Source organism: Piliocolobus tephrosceles, chromosome 3 (assembly GCF_002776525.5).
Source record: "Piliocolobus tephrosceles isolate RC106 chromosome 3, ASM277652v3, whole genome shotgun sequence".
Classification (NCBI taxonomy): Eukaryota; Metazoa; Chordata; class Mammalia; order Primates; family Cercopithecidae; genus Piliocolobus; species Piliocolobus tephrosceles.
The window spans coordinates 16,180,427-16,195,900 of NC_045436.1; the positions used below are offsets into that span (position 1 = coordinate 16,180,427).

The 15,474-nt window shown below is 50.6% G+C and overlaps 1 protein-coding gene and 1 long non-coding RNA gene across 4 annotated transcripts; one reads left to right on the forward strand and one right to left on the reverse strand.

The window, feature by feature from the left end:
* Positions 1 to 4,070: 4,070 nt before the first annotated feature.
* On the reverse strand, positions 4,071 to 8,006 carry LOC111553972. The gene is made up of 3 exons (XR_002735126.2): positions 7,928 to 8,006; positions 7,390 to 7,667; positions 4,071 to 4,553 (listed from the first exon to the last, which is right to left on the reverse strand). It is a non-coding gene; the product is annotated as an uncharacterized LOC111553972 (long non-coding RNA).
* A 235-nt stretch (positions 8,007 to 8,241) lies between these two features.
* On the forward strand, positions 8,242 to 13,709 carry HAND2 (heart and neural crest derivatives expressed 2). Of its 3 annotated transcripts, XR_002735123.2 has the most exons (4): positions 9,181 to 9,741; positions 11,103 to 11,478; positions 13,101 to 13,205; positions 13,450 to 13,709. XR_002735123.2 is itself a non-coding variant. In XM_023229153.2 (2 exons), exons 1-2 carry the CDS (start codon positions 9,181 to 9,183, stop codon positions 11,199 to 11,201), a joined length of 660 nt encoding a protein of 219 aa, XP_023084921.2. In that variant the 5' UTR covers positions 8,242 to 9,180; the 3' UTR covers positions 11,202 to 11,992. The 3 variants fall into 3 exon arrangements, 2 of the variants coding, with proteins under 2 accessions (XP_023084921.2, XP_026302489.1); XM_023229153.2 differs by lacking the exons at positions 13,101 to 13,205; positions 13,450 to 13,709 and having other exon boundaries at positions 8,242 to 9,741; positions 11,103 to 11,992; XM_026446704.1 differs by lacking the exons at positions 11,103 to 11,478; positions 13,101 to 13,205; positions 13,450 to 13,709 and adding an exon at positions 8,242 to 8,665 and having other exon boundaries at positions 9,279 to 10,414.
* Positions 13,710 to 15,474: the final 1,765 nt, after the last annotated feature.

A 15,474-nucleotide genomic window follows, 5' to 3' on the forward strand; every position in this document is an offset into this window, starting at 1 on the left:
TCGCCTCGGGCGAAAGGTCCCCCGAGATGGAGCTGGGGGTCCGCCCTGCCCGCAGCGGTGACCTCTCCCGGCCTGAACCGCGGAGAACCGGCCCCCTGGGTGTCGGGAACCGAGGCGGGGGCTGGGGATCACAATGAGAATTTAACCAGGATGGAAGGGGCGCCCCAGTGGCCGTCGCAGTGGCTGGAAAGTTGGCGACCTAAATCGGGGGTGGCTGCTCTGGTAGCGCTCTGGTCCCTGCCCCGCAACACTCCCGCGCCGCCGGCCGCGAGGGCTGAGGCCCTGGCGATCCCCGTGGAGCCGCGGCTGCGCTCAGCTCTAGGGCACCGAGGCGGGGGTTGTGAGTAGGGACAGCAGTTGCCCTGGTGGGCGACGCGGGCTGGCAGGCATCGCTGTCGGGCTGGGTCTTCAGGCAGCTAGAAGGGAACGGAAAAAACCAAAGAGGCAGGAGGAGAAAATACAGGAATACTGAGAGCAACCCGCTCTGGCTGGCGCTTTGATTTTCCCACTTACTCTAGCCTGCCCAGCCCCTGTATGTGTCATCATCCCCACTGTTCAGATGGGGAAACTAAGACTTAGAGACGCCGAGGTCCTTGCCCGAGATCACTCAGCAAATCGTGGGGTGCCTAGAGTCGGCCCTGCCCAGTTCCGACTCGGAGCTCAGTATGTTGGGAGTGGGCACCAGAGAGGCCAGGCTGGGGCTGAGCCTCCCTCTGAGCCAGCGCAAGTTGATGCAGACCCAGTGCAGGCCGGATCGAGCCAGAGGACAGCTTGGAGATGAAGATCTGTTCCCTAGTGGGCGACATCTAACTCCTCCACTAGTTCTAATCGTTTTCAAAATAAAGGAAACTAATCTGATTTAAACTGCGGTAGACTGTATTCACCCGATTTCTCTTAGTCATTCATTTGATATGGGCTGTCTAAACATATCTAAACATCTCTTCTGTTCAAGGCATTGATTAGGTTGTCAAGAAACCCACAATCACAAGAGGTGGCATATGCTTGCCCCAGAGATCTACCCAAAAGAATAGAAGTGACAGCACCAGGAAGGAATTCAGAAGAGAAAACTTCATTTGGGGGAGGGAGTTGGGGGAGAGAGAAGACATATCCGGAAAGGCTCCCTGGAGGAGGTAGCATTTAGGTTGCACCTAGAAGAAACCAAGTGTGGATTCTCCAAGAGAGATGGGTTGTTTGCCAGCATACTGGCAAGTCAAGGGGTGCCAGACCCACCGTTGGGGACAAAGTAGAAGTCACACTTTCATTCCCTGCTGCCATCTCCCAGCTGTCCTCCTAATTTGAAGACTGCATTAACCACATTTTGAGCCAAGGTCCTAATCCCTTTTATGATTGAAAACCTATGGCTTGAGAGTGGACACCCAGCAGGTAGACTGTGACTGTCTAGAGCCCTGAATGTAGACCAAAGGGCAGGGTTGGGAAAATGGCACTAGGGGCACTCTCACCAGAGCTCCTAACTACTAGAGCCAAGCATTCCCGCGCTTTTCCCAGAGGGATCTGATCTGATATGTACCTTGGCCAATCTGCAGTTTGTCTTTCTGGAGTCACAGGCAGATGTAGACTGGGAAAGTGAAGATCCCCAGGGGGTGGGGAGGACTGGTTTCAGTTATATTCCCCATGAATGATCTGCGCCTTCTGTCAGCAAAACAAAAAAGCATCAGTCACACAAATTTAGTGAAGTCTCCAAACGTATTCTGAATGAAATTCTGCTTTTTTGTACACAACCAATTTCTTCGTTTGAAGTTGGATGCTTTGCAAGCAGAATGCAATTCCATTTCTCATTCCTCAAAGCTGTGGCCTGTGTTAACTTAAGTAAGCATTCACACAAGTATTAAAAAGAAAAACCATTCTCTTCTGGAAAATGGAACAAGGTAGCACCTCTCCAATCAGGGTGCAGATACATAATCTGTAACAACAAATTAGCCCCTTAGTGCTGCGCATTTCCAGCTAGCATCCTGCCTTCCCTGTTTATAACTTTGCTGCCTGTAATTATTTTTATTTTAATTTTCTGTCACTTTAACAAAAACCAGAGCCTTTTCTTTTAATGTTTTGTACACAACATGTTCGTTTTGATAAGATGTTCTTTCCTATCCTCTTTTAGCTTGCCTTTCCTTGTTTAGAGTTCTGTATCAGGCGTTTCTAATATTTCCCTCTTTTTTTTAAGAACTTGTCCCTGTCTAGCTTTATTTGTTTGTGTGAAATTTAGTTTGAAAGGAGATCAGAGAGAGCAGGAGGGGTTTGTAATAAGAGAATGACCGAATGACCCAAAGGCTGATTATCTATCATTAACTGGAGACTTGGTGTACCCAAATTACCAAAGAGACCTCAGTCTGCCGGATCCTTACCCAGCTAGAGAGGCAAGCCTGGAATGCACACACTGAAACAGGCTCATGGCATTGCAACCAAGGACATAGTTCACACAACATTTTCTTAAGGAGTTTTCCTGCAAAACTCAACTCGAGTTCAGTAGACAAATTTTTTAGATTCTGATATGTTGTACTCAGGTAAAAATCTATGCCAAAAGATTACCTATAACATTTGTGTAACTAACTTTTTTGTGTCGTTTCGTTAGCAGCGAAATTGCAGTTAATTGTCTAAGCTCCAGAGAATATTGAGAAATCAAACCAAGCTGCTTTTGATCTGCTCACACTGCTAAACCCAAGCCTTGTAAAAATCGAGGTTTGCCATTAATATTGACAATAAAAGTATTTCTTTTTGTTAACCTGAAACCTAGCCATCCTGGTATAACTCCCCTATCTATAAGCAAAGGCTCTGGAAGAATGTAGGAAAGGTTTAGAGGGAACTGTCAGAGCTAAAGAAATCCATCTACGTGAATTTGCAAAGGAAGCTGTGCAACAGAACTTCCCAGGAATGCAACACTACAGTTAAAACTGGGAATGTTCCTGGGCCTCAAGTCAGAAGCAAATCTTTCAGTCAAATAAATGTTTTCTCTCCAAAGCCCCATTTTAAATTGCCAATTGCACTCATATTTTATTCTGAACCCCATAATGTATTGCAGACTAGGTGAAGTCCATTACTTACTATTTCCATAGAACACGGATGCAAAATCACACTTCCTCATCTGAATGTTGAGTGATTTCCTCCCGGCTTGAAAGAAAATACCACTAGTGTGTATGTAATTTGCTTGAAGCAATAATTCGAATGAATATTTAACATAAATCCTATGGGATGTATGTTCTCACACCGGTTTTGCTCTAAACTCTACATTTTACTACAAACTAGTGAAGATTAACAAAGATCAGATTTACTGTCCCTCTTAGGACTAGTATAATAACATTACTAATATCTCCCATGTATCTACATCATGCTGCTGCTTGAAGGCCTTCACGGGGTTATCTTATGGTCCCTTTAGTCTGAATGAGTATTTTAGATTTACAGACACACTTAGACACCTGGAAAAATATTTAGTTCTTCCTTATCAATGAAAACCCTCCAGTGCAGCAATGTATCTACCAGTTAATATGGGGATCTAGTCATTGATTATTTAGAAAGAAAGGAAAATTCGACTGACTGTGGATATTAAGATTTTTCTTAAAAGACTTCAGCATGAATCAGTATCTCATTCTTCCATGCCAGTTGCAGATTCAGTAATAGGAAAAGAAAAAGAAAAGAAAAAAAAAAAAAAACTTGTAATCTCAAGTACTGCTAAAAGGCAAATTACAAGGAAGAAATGGAGAGAAGAGAGGGAGGGAGGGAGGAGGGTGGAAGGGGGAAAGAAGAGAAAGAAGGAGAAGAGAAAGATGAGGAGGGAATGTGCAGGCACCAAGCAATCCCTGATTTTCTCCACTTCACTGTTTTCTAATTAGAGCTGGACTGAAGGATTCATAAGCAAGCAGCCCCTCCACGGTCATCATTCAGCTGAACTAGCCCCTCCCTGCTCCATCTCTCCATGTAGGGAAGAGAAAGGAAGAGGATCCACTCCCTAAATATGCCACCCCTACCTCAAATCCAAAAACTTGCTTAAAAGAAGAAGAAGAAAAAAAACCTCACAAGACAGAAGGGCAGCTTTTCTTACTCTTCCTTTTGTGAAATAGACACTCAAATCCAACAGAATTTGGTTCTGTTTTGCAGATGTGTACTTTGAGCAGCACCATACTTCTGGAGCCACTTTCACTTGCTATGTCTGTAGACAACTATTTCTCAAAGGCCAAAAAGAAAAGACTACACAAGAAGAACTATGCAAACAAGGACTACACAGCCCCAGCTAGAGGGAGACCCTTGCCACCACTCAGACAATATGCATTGTTCTGGGTGTCCTAAACATCCTGGGACTAAGTGGATAACATGTAAAATGACTCCACCCTACCCTGGTATGGAAAAGAACGCAGAGCCATCAGAGTGTTGCAAGAAGCACTGTCCTTGGAGCAGGTGGGCTGAGGTGACATCTTCAAGAATACATTGCTCCTTCTGTCACCTTCCAGGCTTGATGTTCTTTCAGAGGGTTCTTAGCATGTTCTGAGGCTCATATCATGTAAGAGCATTAAAGATTCTTAAGGGAACGGTCAGAGTCACTTCTACTATGTTGGTTAGAACAACAAGGTAAAATGAGATTTGGAAGACGATGATGAGAACTGAGCCATAATTCCCATTAACATAAAATGCACATTTATGACCCTCTGGCCTGATTCTTTTTGGGTCTAGTTTATTTTGGGTTCTTATGAGCAAAACAGAGGATATAAACTGCCCTTGCCTTTGAAATAATAAACACCCTGAGACAATCTGTATTTCCCCTAAAACCTAACTAAAGATTTTTTAAAATTAGTTTAAACCAGATTGATTTTTTTAAAGTATAATAATATCTCACAAGACCAAAATGTTTGCATGGGCATGTTCAGCCTCTCTGGTGCTCTTTCAGTCTTTTTCCAGGGAAAGCAGTACCAGTGACGGCAAAGAGACAAGAGACGTGAGGAGCAAAATAAATGTTTGAACCTGATTCTGTCTATTTGGCTGAAGGCAGATGACATGTGCGGTACAGTAGGTGCACCATCAGCTACAACAAAGGCACAGAATCCCAAACACTCACCCAAACCTGGGCTGCCTCTTTGTGAAGCACTTTCTGGACCCGAGTAAGGCTGGTTTTGGCTCAGCCCTCAGCCTCTCAGGATAGGCAAAGAAGCACCCCTAGCTAGGATTCCTCCACAGGCAGCCAGAGGAGCCCCCAGCAAGCCAGTTCCCTGGGCCTTTGAATACTTAGAACATGTGCATCAGCAGCCTCACTAGTGCACCCAGGAGTGGGGTTCCCATGCTGACAGTGAAGTCAGGGACTGTGCCTTTCTCCCTTTCTTCTCCCACTTTCCCTCTCATCAGCAACACCACCCTCTCCTTCATTGCCACCACTATCAGCCCCTCCATCACTACCACCAGGATGCCCAGGACACCTAAACTGGGGGCAAACTTGAGATGGTATCCTTGCTTCACAGTTTCCCAAAGGAGCAGGCTAACCCAGTATCCTGGAAAACCTGGAAGACAACAGGCCAAAGGACACTGCAAGAGAAAAGCGGATGTGTTTGTATATTTAGGGTAGAGCTCAACCAGTCCGGTCCAGTCTGGCCTGCCTGAGTCAGTTACTACAGTTGGGGACACCACTAGGGTTCACCCAATTGTCCCCTCTCATCCAGCCACCTTTCTAAGGCGGTGGTCTCTGGATTTGGGTTTCTGAGCTACATCAAGTCTTAGGCCCTTGGACCACAGCAGTTAACTGATAACGACAATGTCAGTGAGAATTGATGTTCAGATTACCATCTTTTATGATTTCTTTTTTCTGTACCATGTTGCCCATTTCCTTTACCACTTGCAATGCTATCTGGGGCCACGAGGCAATTCATTCATTTTTGCTTTTTTGTTTGTTTGTTTCAGTTAAAAGCATAAGAAAAGCTAAATGTGGCAAGTTCGGAAGCTTTCAAAATTGAGGTCACTCACCGCTGGTCTCTGATGGACAGAGCATCTCAATCCCCAACTCAGCCCTCCTCTGGACTCGGCTTCCTTCCTTCAATTCCCAAAACTCCCTTTGAGTCTGAAAGCAGCCAACCAACTAATTTCCCTGAATTTTTATATGTTCCCAGCCCCAGTGCAATCTTACTTTGTCTACCTGCTCCCAAGGCCTAAATGTGTTTTTATAAACAGACTTTTTAAAAACGTATCAAATGTCAGAGAATTGAACTACCAGTATTTACACATTCAGGGTTTGCCTCCGGGTGAAAATGTAAACAGAACCCCCAACCACACTACCTGTATTCTTTCCTTGAAGAACCAGGTCTTAAAAAGGCTCTCCTTGTGCTCAAAACTGCAGACCTGCCCAAGTTGGAGGTTTAGAGCGGTAGGTCACTATTTTGTTCCGAGCTCAACTGCAAGCCCCTGGCGCTTACCAACGAGCCTAGTTTCAGTGAATCCCTATTCTAGGTTCAGTGCCTTAAAACGCTTGGCCTTAGACATTCAAGGATGTTAACCCGTTACCTAGAAAAGGAATGGGTCCTGAACCGACTCTTATCCTGGGCTTTTAAGTCCCTGTCTCCTACCGCCCAGCCGCGGCAAACCTGAATATATATATTTCTCAATCCTGCTGCCCAAGACTCTAGGGCTAGTGGAGGGCAGGGCCCCAGCACAGAGTCAACGGCACCACCGAAGTTGGGCGCCGTCCATTCGCACTGACCTCGCCTTTCAGCCTCAACCACTTTGTCAGTGGTGAGCAAGGAAAGGACTGTCCTTGTGGAGTCCTTCGGGTGGGCATCGTTTTGTGGCCTGCGGCTGGACTCTGCCCGCCTCCAAAGGGCGATGCCCAAGGTAGAGTATTTGGTCTCCCTTGGGCTACCCTGGTCTGCCCAGCGGCAAGCCCCAGGCCGCCCCGTCCCGCTGGCGCCTGCACAGTCTGCCCTCGCCTTGCTCTAATTTACAGCCCGCGGGCTCCTGTTGACACCGTTTTCCACACCGAACTCCTTCGGGTGGAATCTGCATATACACATCAGCCTCCCCTCTCGGCTTGGGGCCAAGCGTGGGGTGATTTCAGCTCCATTGACCACCCGCCCTCGCCGCATGCAAACCTTCTCAAGAAGCTCACGCCACGTGGGCGCTGCGGGCCCGGGTGCCCCGCCGCCCGGTGACTTACAAGTGGAGATCCATTTTCCGTCATAATGCGTTCAAGATCACCAAGGCCGGCAGTCTAAACATCCACGAGCCGTCCTCCCGGCCTGCCTCTTAAACTGGCGTTTAATGGTTCCCCTCCGATAACTAAACCTGCTTTCCACAGATGCCCGCTTTTATGAGGGAGGCAGGAATGCAGAGATATATTTATATGTTTGTTCATAAAAACTGGAAAATAAGCTCTGAACACGCTGTAAAAAATATTCAGTTACTTACCAAGGAGGCTAGTTAAACCAGGGAAACACCGACACCAGCCACACCACAGATTCGGGGAATCGAGGTGCCCGCACTTTGAAATCGCCCAAGGTCTTCGTTGGGGCTGGTGTCCCTGAAGGATATGGAAATAACAGCATTTACAATCGGCTTGACCGTTCGCCCGGAGGACCCAGCGGTCATCTCCAAAGTTTGCCGCAATAACGTGAGCCACCACAAACAGCTCTAACCGGGGTAACTTGGTGGGTAACTCAATAGCCACTGAGACTGGCGTTTGGAGCCTGTAAACTGGTCAAAGAAACACCCTTCTCCAGCCGCTCCTTGTCCCTGCTGGGGCAAAGAGCGCTGGCTCCCAGCCGCGCCTTTGTGGGGGACCCCACCGCCCGCCACGAGGCTCCCGGCGCCCCCGCATAAAATTGTAAGAGGCTGCCTGCGTCTATTTTCTTACCTCGATTACCTACAAAGCACTTCGAAAAGCAGTACCTGCGTTTTCTTTCTTTCTTTCTTTTCAATCAGAAAAGAGAGCAGAGTGATACTGTACCTGGTTAGAGATTCTTCAATATTTGAGACTTGGGGGAAAAAATATTTTAATAGTGAAGCATCTGTTAAACACTTGCATTATCCTCTGGCTGATAAAAAAAAAAAAAGTTTTTTTAACCCTGCCCCCCCGCCCTAAGTTTTAATTATCTTATGGTTATGAGGAGGTAGCCAATCCTGGAAGAGGACCTCGGCAATTAGCAACGTGAACATCAAAAAGTTTTATTGCCGAGAGCTGGAGGCGCCGCCCCTGCAGCCCCGGGATTGGCGTGAGGAGCCTCTGACGACATATATTAACCCGAGTAGCCCTAAAGATGTAGCTGTACATGGAGATCTTGCTGGGAAAATCCGCTTGCTCCCCTCACGTCGTCCAGCCCAGGAGAACCACCGCCGTCACCCCGGAGCTTCCACAGCCACCTCGCAGAGCCCTCCGAGAGCCCGAGCCGCAGCCTTCGAGCTCCAAGGCTCATTCAGGGCTCCAGATCCTTAACCCGAAAGGAGAGGATCTGAGAAAATGGATGCACTGAGACCTCTCTGAAAACCCTCCGATTGAGCCTGGGAGGAGCGAGGACACGTTACTCGCAGCTAAAATCACATTTAAGGACCAAAACAACAACAACCAAAAATTTCATTAAAACAATAAGCGCCCAAGAACCCAGATCGGGCTGGTAGGGGGAGGGGAAAAGCGGGAAGGGGAGGGTCGCACGGAGGTAGTTTTGCAGTAAGCAGTCGACCCCGCCGCCTCCCGGCACAGCTGGACCTGCTCCTCCAGCCGCGGCTCAGACTCGTCCCTGGATTCCGGGTTAGCTTCGGTGCCAGGACCGCGGCCCGGGCTTGGATTCCCGAGACTCCGCGCAGCAGCCTCGCGGGAGCCCCTGCACCTTTGTATGAGCACGAGAGGATTCTGCCTCCGCGCAGCAGCCGGGGAAGCAGGAGCCGAAGCACGGGCCGTGGAGCAAGGCGGGAACCGGCGGCGGCGGCGGCGGCGGCCAGGGGCGCACGGTGCCAGGACCAGCTCGCCGCGCCCCATGGGGAGCCGGCGGCCGCAGCGCTGCTGAAGCGGGCCCGGCTGGCCAGGCGAGGGGACGGGGCCCGGGCTGCAGCAGCCCCCTCTGCGGCTGCCGGGCGGGCCCGGGCGCCCGGGGGCTGGGGGGTGGGGGGTGGGGGAGGACGCCGAGCGCCGAGGCAGGGGCCCGGGCCGAGGGCGCGGCGGGGCTGCGGGCACGCTGGGGCGCGTGGAGGGGCGCGGAGGGCGAAATGAGTCTGGTAGGCGGTTTCCCCCACCACCCGGTGGTGCACCATGAGGGCTACCCTTTTGCCGCCGCCGCCGCCGCCGCAGCTGCCGCCGCCGCCGCCGCCAGCCGCTGCAGCCATGAGGAGAACCCCTACTTCCATGGCTGGCTCATCGGCCACCCCGAGATGTCGCCCCCCGACTACAGCATGGCCCTGTCCTACAGCCCCGAGTATGCCAGCGGCGCCGCCGGCCTGGATCACTCCCATTACGGGGGGGTGCCGCCGGGCGCCGGGCCCCCGGGCCTGGGGGGGCCGCGCCCGGTGAAGCGCCGCGGCACTGCCAACCGCAAGGAGCGGCGCAGGACTCAGAGCATCAACAGCGCCTTCGCCGAATTGCGCGAGTGCATCCCCAATGTACCCGCCGACACCAAACTCTCCAAAATCAAGACCCTGCGCCTGGCCACCAGCTACATCGCCTACCTCATGGACCTGCTGGCCAAGGACGACCAGAATGGCGAGGCGGAGGCCTTCAAGGCAGAGATCAAGAAGACCGACGTGAAAGAGGAGAAGAGGAAGAAGGAGCTGGTCAGTACCAGGGGACGGCAGGCGGTGGGGCTGAGGGGGTCAGGGAACGGGTGCTCCCGGCCTCTTTCCAATTGGGCTGAGAAATGGCAACTCGTGTTCTTTGGCTGCGTCCCGCGCCAAGGTTGTTTGCACCAGGTAGTGTGAGGATGGCTTCCGGCATAAGCAGAGAGTTGAGGGGAGGGTGTCAGCAGGAAGAGGACAAAGTTAGGGATGCTATGCGCTGGTGATCTTACCTCCAGGTTATCACTGCCCCCTAGCACTTAGGACGGACCTCAAAAAGTCTGGGTCTTGATCTATCGCGATCGGACTGGTCTGAACGGACGCCTCATCCCGTATCCGTTAGACCCTTCTTTCGGTCTCCAATCCGATCTTGCTTTCAGATGTTTCCACAATAAGTCTCAAAGAAGCCCTTGATTCCCATTATTTCACTATTGATAGCACTCCCTACCCCACTTCCAGAAGGAGGCTGCCACTGAGACTGAGTCCTGAGTTTTGTGGTTGTTCTCATACTATGCCCGGAAGACGTAATGGTAAACATAAAATAAGTACTTCTGACTTCAAAATACAGTTCCAATTTTTCCTTGGCTATGACGTTAAAATGTAATTTCCCAGATGAATATATTCCATTGGCATTTCTAATTTTATTTGAATGATCCGGTACATTTTAAGGGGAAAAAAGTATTACTATGGTCATTGTTTCAAAAATAACACGAAAGTACATTGAGCCGTTTAAAGTTTCATCAGATTCCTACCAAGTGCCCACGGGGCGGTGGTGCAGGATAGAGCTATGTCCACGAAGGGCCCGGAAAATAATTGAATTTGGCGAATTTTTCTTCTTTGGCCCCTGCAGCCCTTTGGTGGCTGCATAATCGAGTGACCTCCCGAATAACCAGAGATTTCAGAGGCCTTGAAGGAGAGGCACTGCTGAGCCGGAGGCCGAGAGCCTCTGGCCGATAGGCCCAGGCCGAAACAGGCTCCTTCGCTCTGTTTTTCCTAGAGGTGGATCTGGGATTGCTAATGAAAACAGAGAAACCAGACTTAGCGCCGACTCCAGCGCCCGCCCCTACATCTGGAGTAGGAGAAAAGGCCCCCAGCTCCTCCATAAACGACTCGAAAACCGGCGGTTGTTTATAAACTTGTGGATCCGGTAGTTGAGCTCTGCAGCGCGGAGGCCTCCGCGCCGGCTAGGGTAGCGCTAACCTTTGTAGCTTCTCTGCAGGGGCTGGGACTCCCCCATCGTATCCTTTCCTCTCTGGTTCACTGTCTCCTCCGGCCCAGGAAGCGCCGGGTCGGTGTAGAACCAGGTATCCTCTCTGAATTTCTTTTTCCACTTTTCTTGCCCTCGCCTTCCCTCTGTCCAGAACGAAATCTTGAAAAGCACAGTGAGCAGCAACGACAAGAAAACCAAAGGCCGAACGGGCTGGCCGCAGCACGTCTGGGCCCTGGAGCTCAAGCAGTGAGGAGGAGGAGGAGGAGGAGAAGGAGGAGGAGGAAGAGAGCGCGAGTGAGCCGGGGCCAAGGCGCCAGATGCAGACCCAGGACTCCGGAAAAGCCGTCCGCGCTCGGCTCTGAGGACTCCTTGCATTTGGAATCATCCGGTTTATTTATGTGCAATTTCCTTCCCCTCTCTTTGACCCCCTTTGAGGCATCCGCTCCCCGTCTCCCCCTCCAAAACAAAAAGTGGATATTTGAAGAAAAGCATTCCATATTTTAATATGAAGAGGACACTCCCGTGTGGTAAGGGATCCCGTCGTCTCGTAGATTCTGTGTGCGTGAATGTTCCCTCTTGGCTGTGTAGACACCAGCGTTGCCCCCCGCCAACCTATCCAACTCCTTCCAGATAAAGACAGTGGGCACTAGTGCGTTTGTGAAGTGTATCTTTAATACTTGGCCTTTGGATATAAATATTCCTGGGGATTATAAAGTTTTATTTCAAAGCAGAAAACAGGGCCGCTAACATTTCCGTTGGGATCGGTATCTAGTGCTGTCCGTTCATCTGTGGTCGTTCCCTCTTTGAAGATGTTTCCAACAGCCACTTGTTTTGTGCACTTCCGTCCTCTAAAACTAAATGGAATTTAATTAATATTGAAAGTGTAAACGTTGTAAGTATTCAATAAACCACTGTGTTTTTTTTTTTTACAGAAACCCTAATCTTTTAATGGTTGATACCTCAAAAGAGTTTTGAAAACAAAGCTGTTATACTTGTTTTCATAATATTTAAAATATTCAGAAGTAAACTAAATTATCATGATTGCCTCTAACTTTATTTTAAAGACTCAGTGGTTCCAACCAGTCAACCTGACCTGCGGTCTATGCAGGAGAAGGAGGTGTTCCTAAAGAGAAGTGTCCTTGTTACAAACCCTGCAAAGGGTCTGGGCTCTGTCCGTGTGGTGTCTCTTTCCCTCTTCCACCAGCTGGAGAACGCTGAGTATTCTCTAGAAGGAAGATCTGGGCTGGAGAACCCAGCCCGGCAGTTCGCTCAGAAGCTTTAATAGTGCTCTTGCTTTCCTGAAATCAATCAGAAGCCGTTTCTTGAGGCCGTCAGTTTTTGTTTGGAGAGTGTGTTTCTGGTGGAGGAGTTGTGAGAACCCCGGCATTATTGCTGCAACGGAAGCTAGTCTGGGTGTTTAATTCAAACTATGGGGCTTTCATCCAAGAAAAAAAAAAAAAGGAAAAAGAAAAGAGAGGAGAGGATTTTGCTCTCATCTGAGCAGGCGGGAAAGGGGAGTGGAAGGAGTTTCGAAAAAGTCCATGATTAGGTAACAACGAATTTTACGTCAAGTAAGAAATCGCGAACAAGACCACGGATTTAAAGGGGGGCGAGGGGCGGATTAGATTTACAAGGAGTTACAGGGAACTCAATATTAACTGTGCGGTGTCTGAAGTCTTCCCGGCCGCAGCCCAGCGGAACAAGCGATACCCTCCCGGGACTACTGGCAGCCGGGGACCCGGGATCTCTCCCTGTTGGGTCTTTGGGCTCCCTGAGTCCCAGCTCGTCCCAGAAGAAAGTCCCAGCGGCCTCCTTTGCCTGCAGCCTTGGCGGAAGCTTGAATCTCAGCTCTAGAAACCGGAGAAACTAAAGTGCCTGTGCCGGCTGAGGGGAGGGGAGAGGAGGCTGGGAGGGATTTTGGAAGGGGGTGGGAGGAGGAGAGAGAAAGGTGAACCGTATTAAAAAGTGGTTTGTTTCATGAAGCGCCGCGTATATAAATCTGGTGTTGGAGAGGCTTGCCAGAGGGTTTCCATCCTGGAACCCATCCTCAGGGTGATGTTCGCACCTTGGCCTCGGGCACAGACCCTCCCACGATATCCCAAGGGTTCCCGCGCCTAGCTGGTGTCCACTATGACCCCTTTGCCTGCAGCAGGCCGAATCAGACCCGACGTGGGCGATTTCAGAAGTGCCCAGGGAGAGACAAGCTAGAGGCTCTGCGGACTTCTGCGGGCGGCTGACAACGCGAGGGCGAGGGGTTAGAACAACTCGGCCAAAGCGATCTGAACTTTCTCCTCTTGGGTCAGCCGGCGCTGGGTCGACCTGGTGGGCGCGGAGCTGTGTTTACAGACACTTCCCTTTGTTTATAACACGAGGAGGAGGTGTGGGGGAGGCGCGCCCTGATTTTCTGTTGTTCTCCCAATCTTCCTGCGTTTGATCGAGTGGTTCCCTCCCTCTCCTGGTTCCAGTTGCCTTCTGCGTCTTTATTTTAATCCGCTCAGGAGAAAGCCATCAGGTCCTAGACTTGGAAGAAAGGAGCCTACCAAAGTGTTGGAGTAAACAGTGGTGGAGGAGGTGAGGTTTTAAAAACAGGAACCGGAGAGGAGTTGTCTTCCCCATGCACCTACCCTTCTGTGCGCCTTGCGTAGCTGGTCTCCGCCATCTGGGCCTTAAGGCACTTTTGCAGGTTTAACACTTTCTCTGGCTTATTAAACAACAACAGAGGGAAACCAAAAGACCCCGGCTCACCATTGCTACAGAGCAACTTGCTAATACACATGCTTTTTAAACCTGCGCTCCTCTTTGGCCCCGGCCAAGTGCAGCCTGCCTCCTCTTCCTCAGGGCCAGCAGCACCAGGCCTGTTCACCCCACCTGCCCTGCCATTTCAACTCGCCAGAAACCCTAACCAGCCAGATACCAGCAGACCCCCACACCTCAGACGGCAGAATGCCCAGCTGCCTGAACCTGCAGGCGGCTGAACGCAGAATGCCCAGCTGCCTGAACCTGCAGGCGGCTGAACCCCCTAACCAGACGCACACCCCAACTGACCAGACTCTTCAACCGGCAGGACCCCTCAGATTATCTGTTACCCCAGACGCTCTCAGCCACCCAACATCCCCGCCCCACGTTGTCAAGTCCCAGGAAGTGAAAGGAGTACTGGGCAGGAGCTTCTTCTGAGCTTCCATGCTTTTCTCTTCCAACACTTATTTCTCTTTTAACTTCTTCTTTGTTTAAAAAAAAATCTCCAAGCCTCTACTTGCGGGACCGGCTAAAAGACCTCTGTTTTAATTGCTCGGATAATGTGGTTGCTGCCATTTTGTTAAGAGCAATCACTCCTGCAGGGAAATCACAAGCGTTCTAGACAGGCCGGAGCCGACAAAAATGTAGGATTTGACGTTAAAAGCTAAATGGGAAGCTGCGGCGGCGGAAGGTAAATTGATGGTAGATCTGGCTGTCAGGGCTCTGCCCCAGACCGGTGCGCAGGCCAAGCGCCTGATAACCCTGAAGCACCGGAGGGGCAAAGGCATGGCCAGTTGTAGACTGTGTGTGTGTGTGTGTGTGTGTGTAGACCCATTCTCAGCTTGGGAAGCAGTTTGAAAAACTGCAGAGTGGGGGCCCTGCTCCCAAATTGCCTGGGCACCGACAACAACTTAAAGGGCTTTTCCAGGCCGACACAGCAAGCTCCAGCTTTCGGGATGGGTTAGCCAGTAGGCCCAGGCATTTAGGAAAGGTGGACCTCTGGGTCTGGGCTACCTCGTTAGGTGTAGGAGCACCAGGTTGCTTGATTGTGATGAGGTGAATGTAGCAGCTGTTCTAGAGAGCGCAGTCTGAGGGCCTCTTAGAAAGCACTTCTGTGTGTGTGTCAGGAGTGGAGGGTGGCTAAATTCCTTCGGCCAGACTGCTAGCCGCTGCCCCAGCTTGGCGTGAATTGCAGAGCTAGTCTCCCACTCGGATTGGTGAAGTAGCAGGAGAACGAGAGAGGTGGGCGCACCTGGAATTCGCAGGAAGGGTTGGGAAGGTGAGGATGAGCTCAAATGCAAAGCGGCAGGGAGTATGAGACTTGGGAGTTCCTTCCCAGACTATAGATTTGCAGAGAGAACCCGGGCCAGTTGCAAGGGACACAAGCAGGGCAAAGCGTGCCAGGAAAACTGGGACTGAATATACACTGCGGGCCTACAAAGCACAAGAAACCGCTCAGTTAGCCCTGAAGCTTTAATCAAATGTTGCGCGGATTTTGTTTTCCACAGCCGCCTTCAATTCTCCCTGCCTGTGAATCCCACCCAGGCTCCTAGATTTGGAAAAGGAGCTGGCTAGTGGGTGCCAGAGATGGTCTTGAGGGAGGCTTGTGGCATGGGCCCCGTAGAGGGCCGAATCTGGACCCTTGTGACCTGAGGGTACCCATTCCCTCCATTGGACCCAGCTCACAGGAGTCCAGATCTCCACGTAAGGAGGGGGCGCTAAGGAGTCTCCCGGACGCACAGGACTCCTGGCCTCTCAGAGCCTGCGGATCTCTTGGAGAGAAAAAC

Excerpts from the sequence above, each read along its gene's own strand:
- HAND2 (XM_023229153.2), top strand. The coding sequence starts at position 9,181 with ATGAGTCTGGTAGGCGGTTTCCCCCACCACCCGGTGGTGCACCATGAG. Across the intron at positions 9,742-11,102 it reads AGAAGAGGAAGAAGGAGCTG|AACGAAATCTTGAAAAGCAC; the intron begins GTCAGTACCAGG and ends CCCTCTGTCCAG.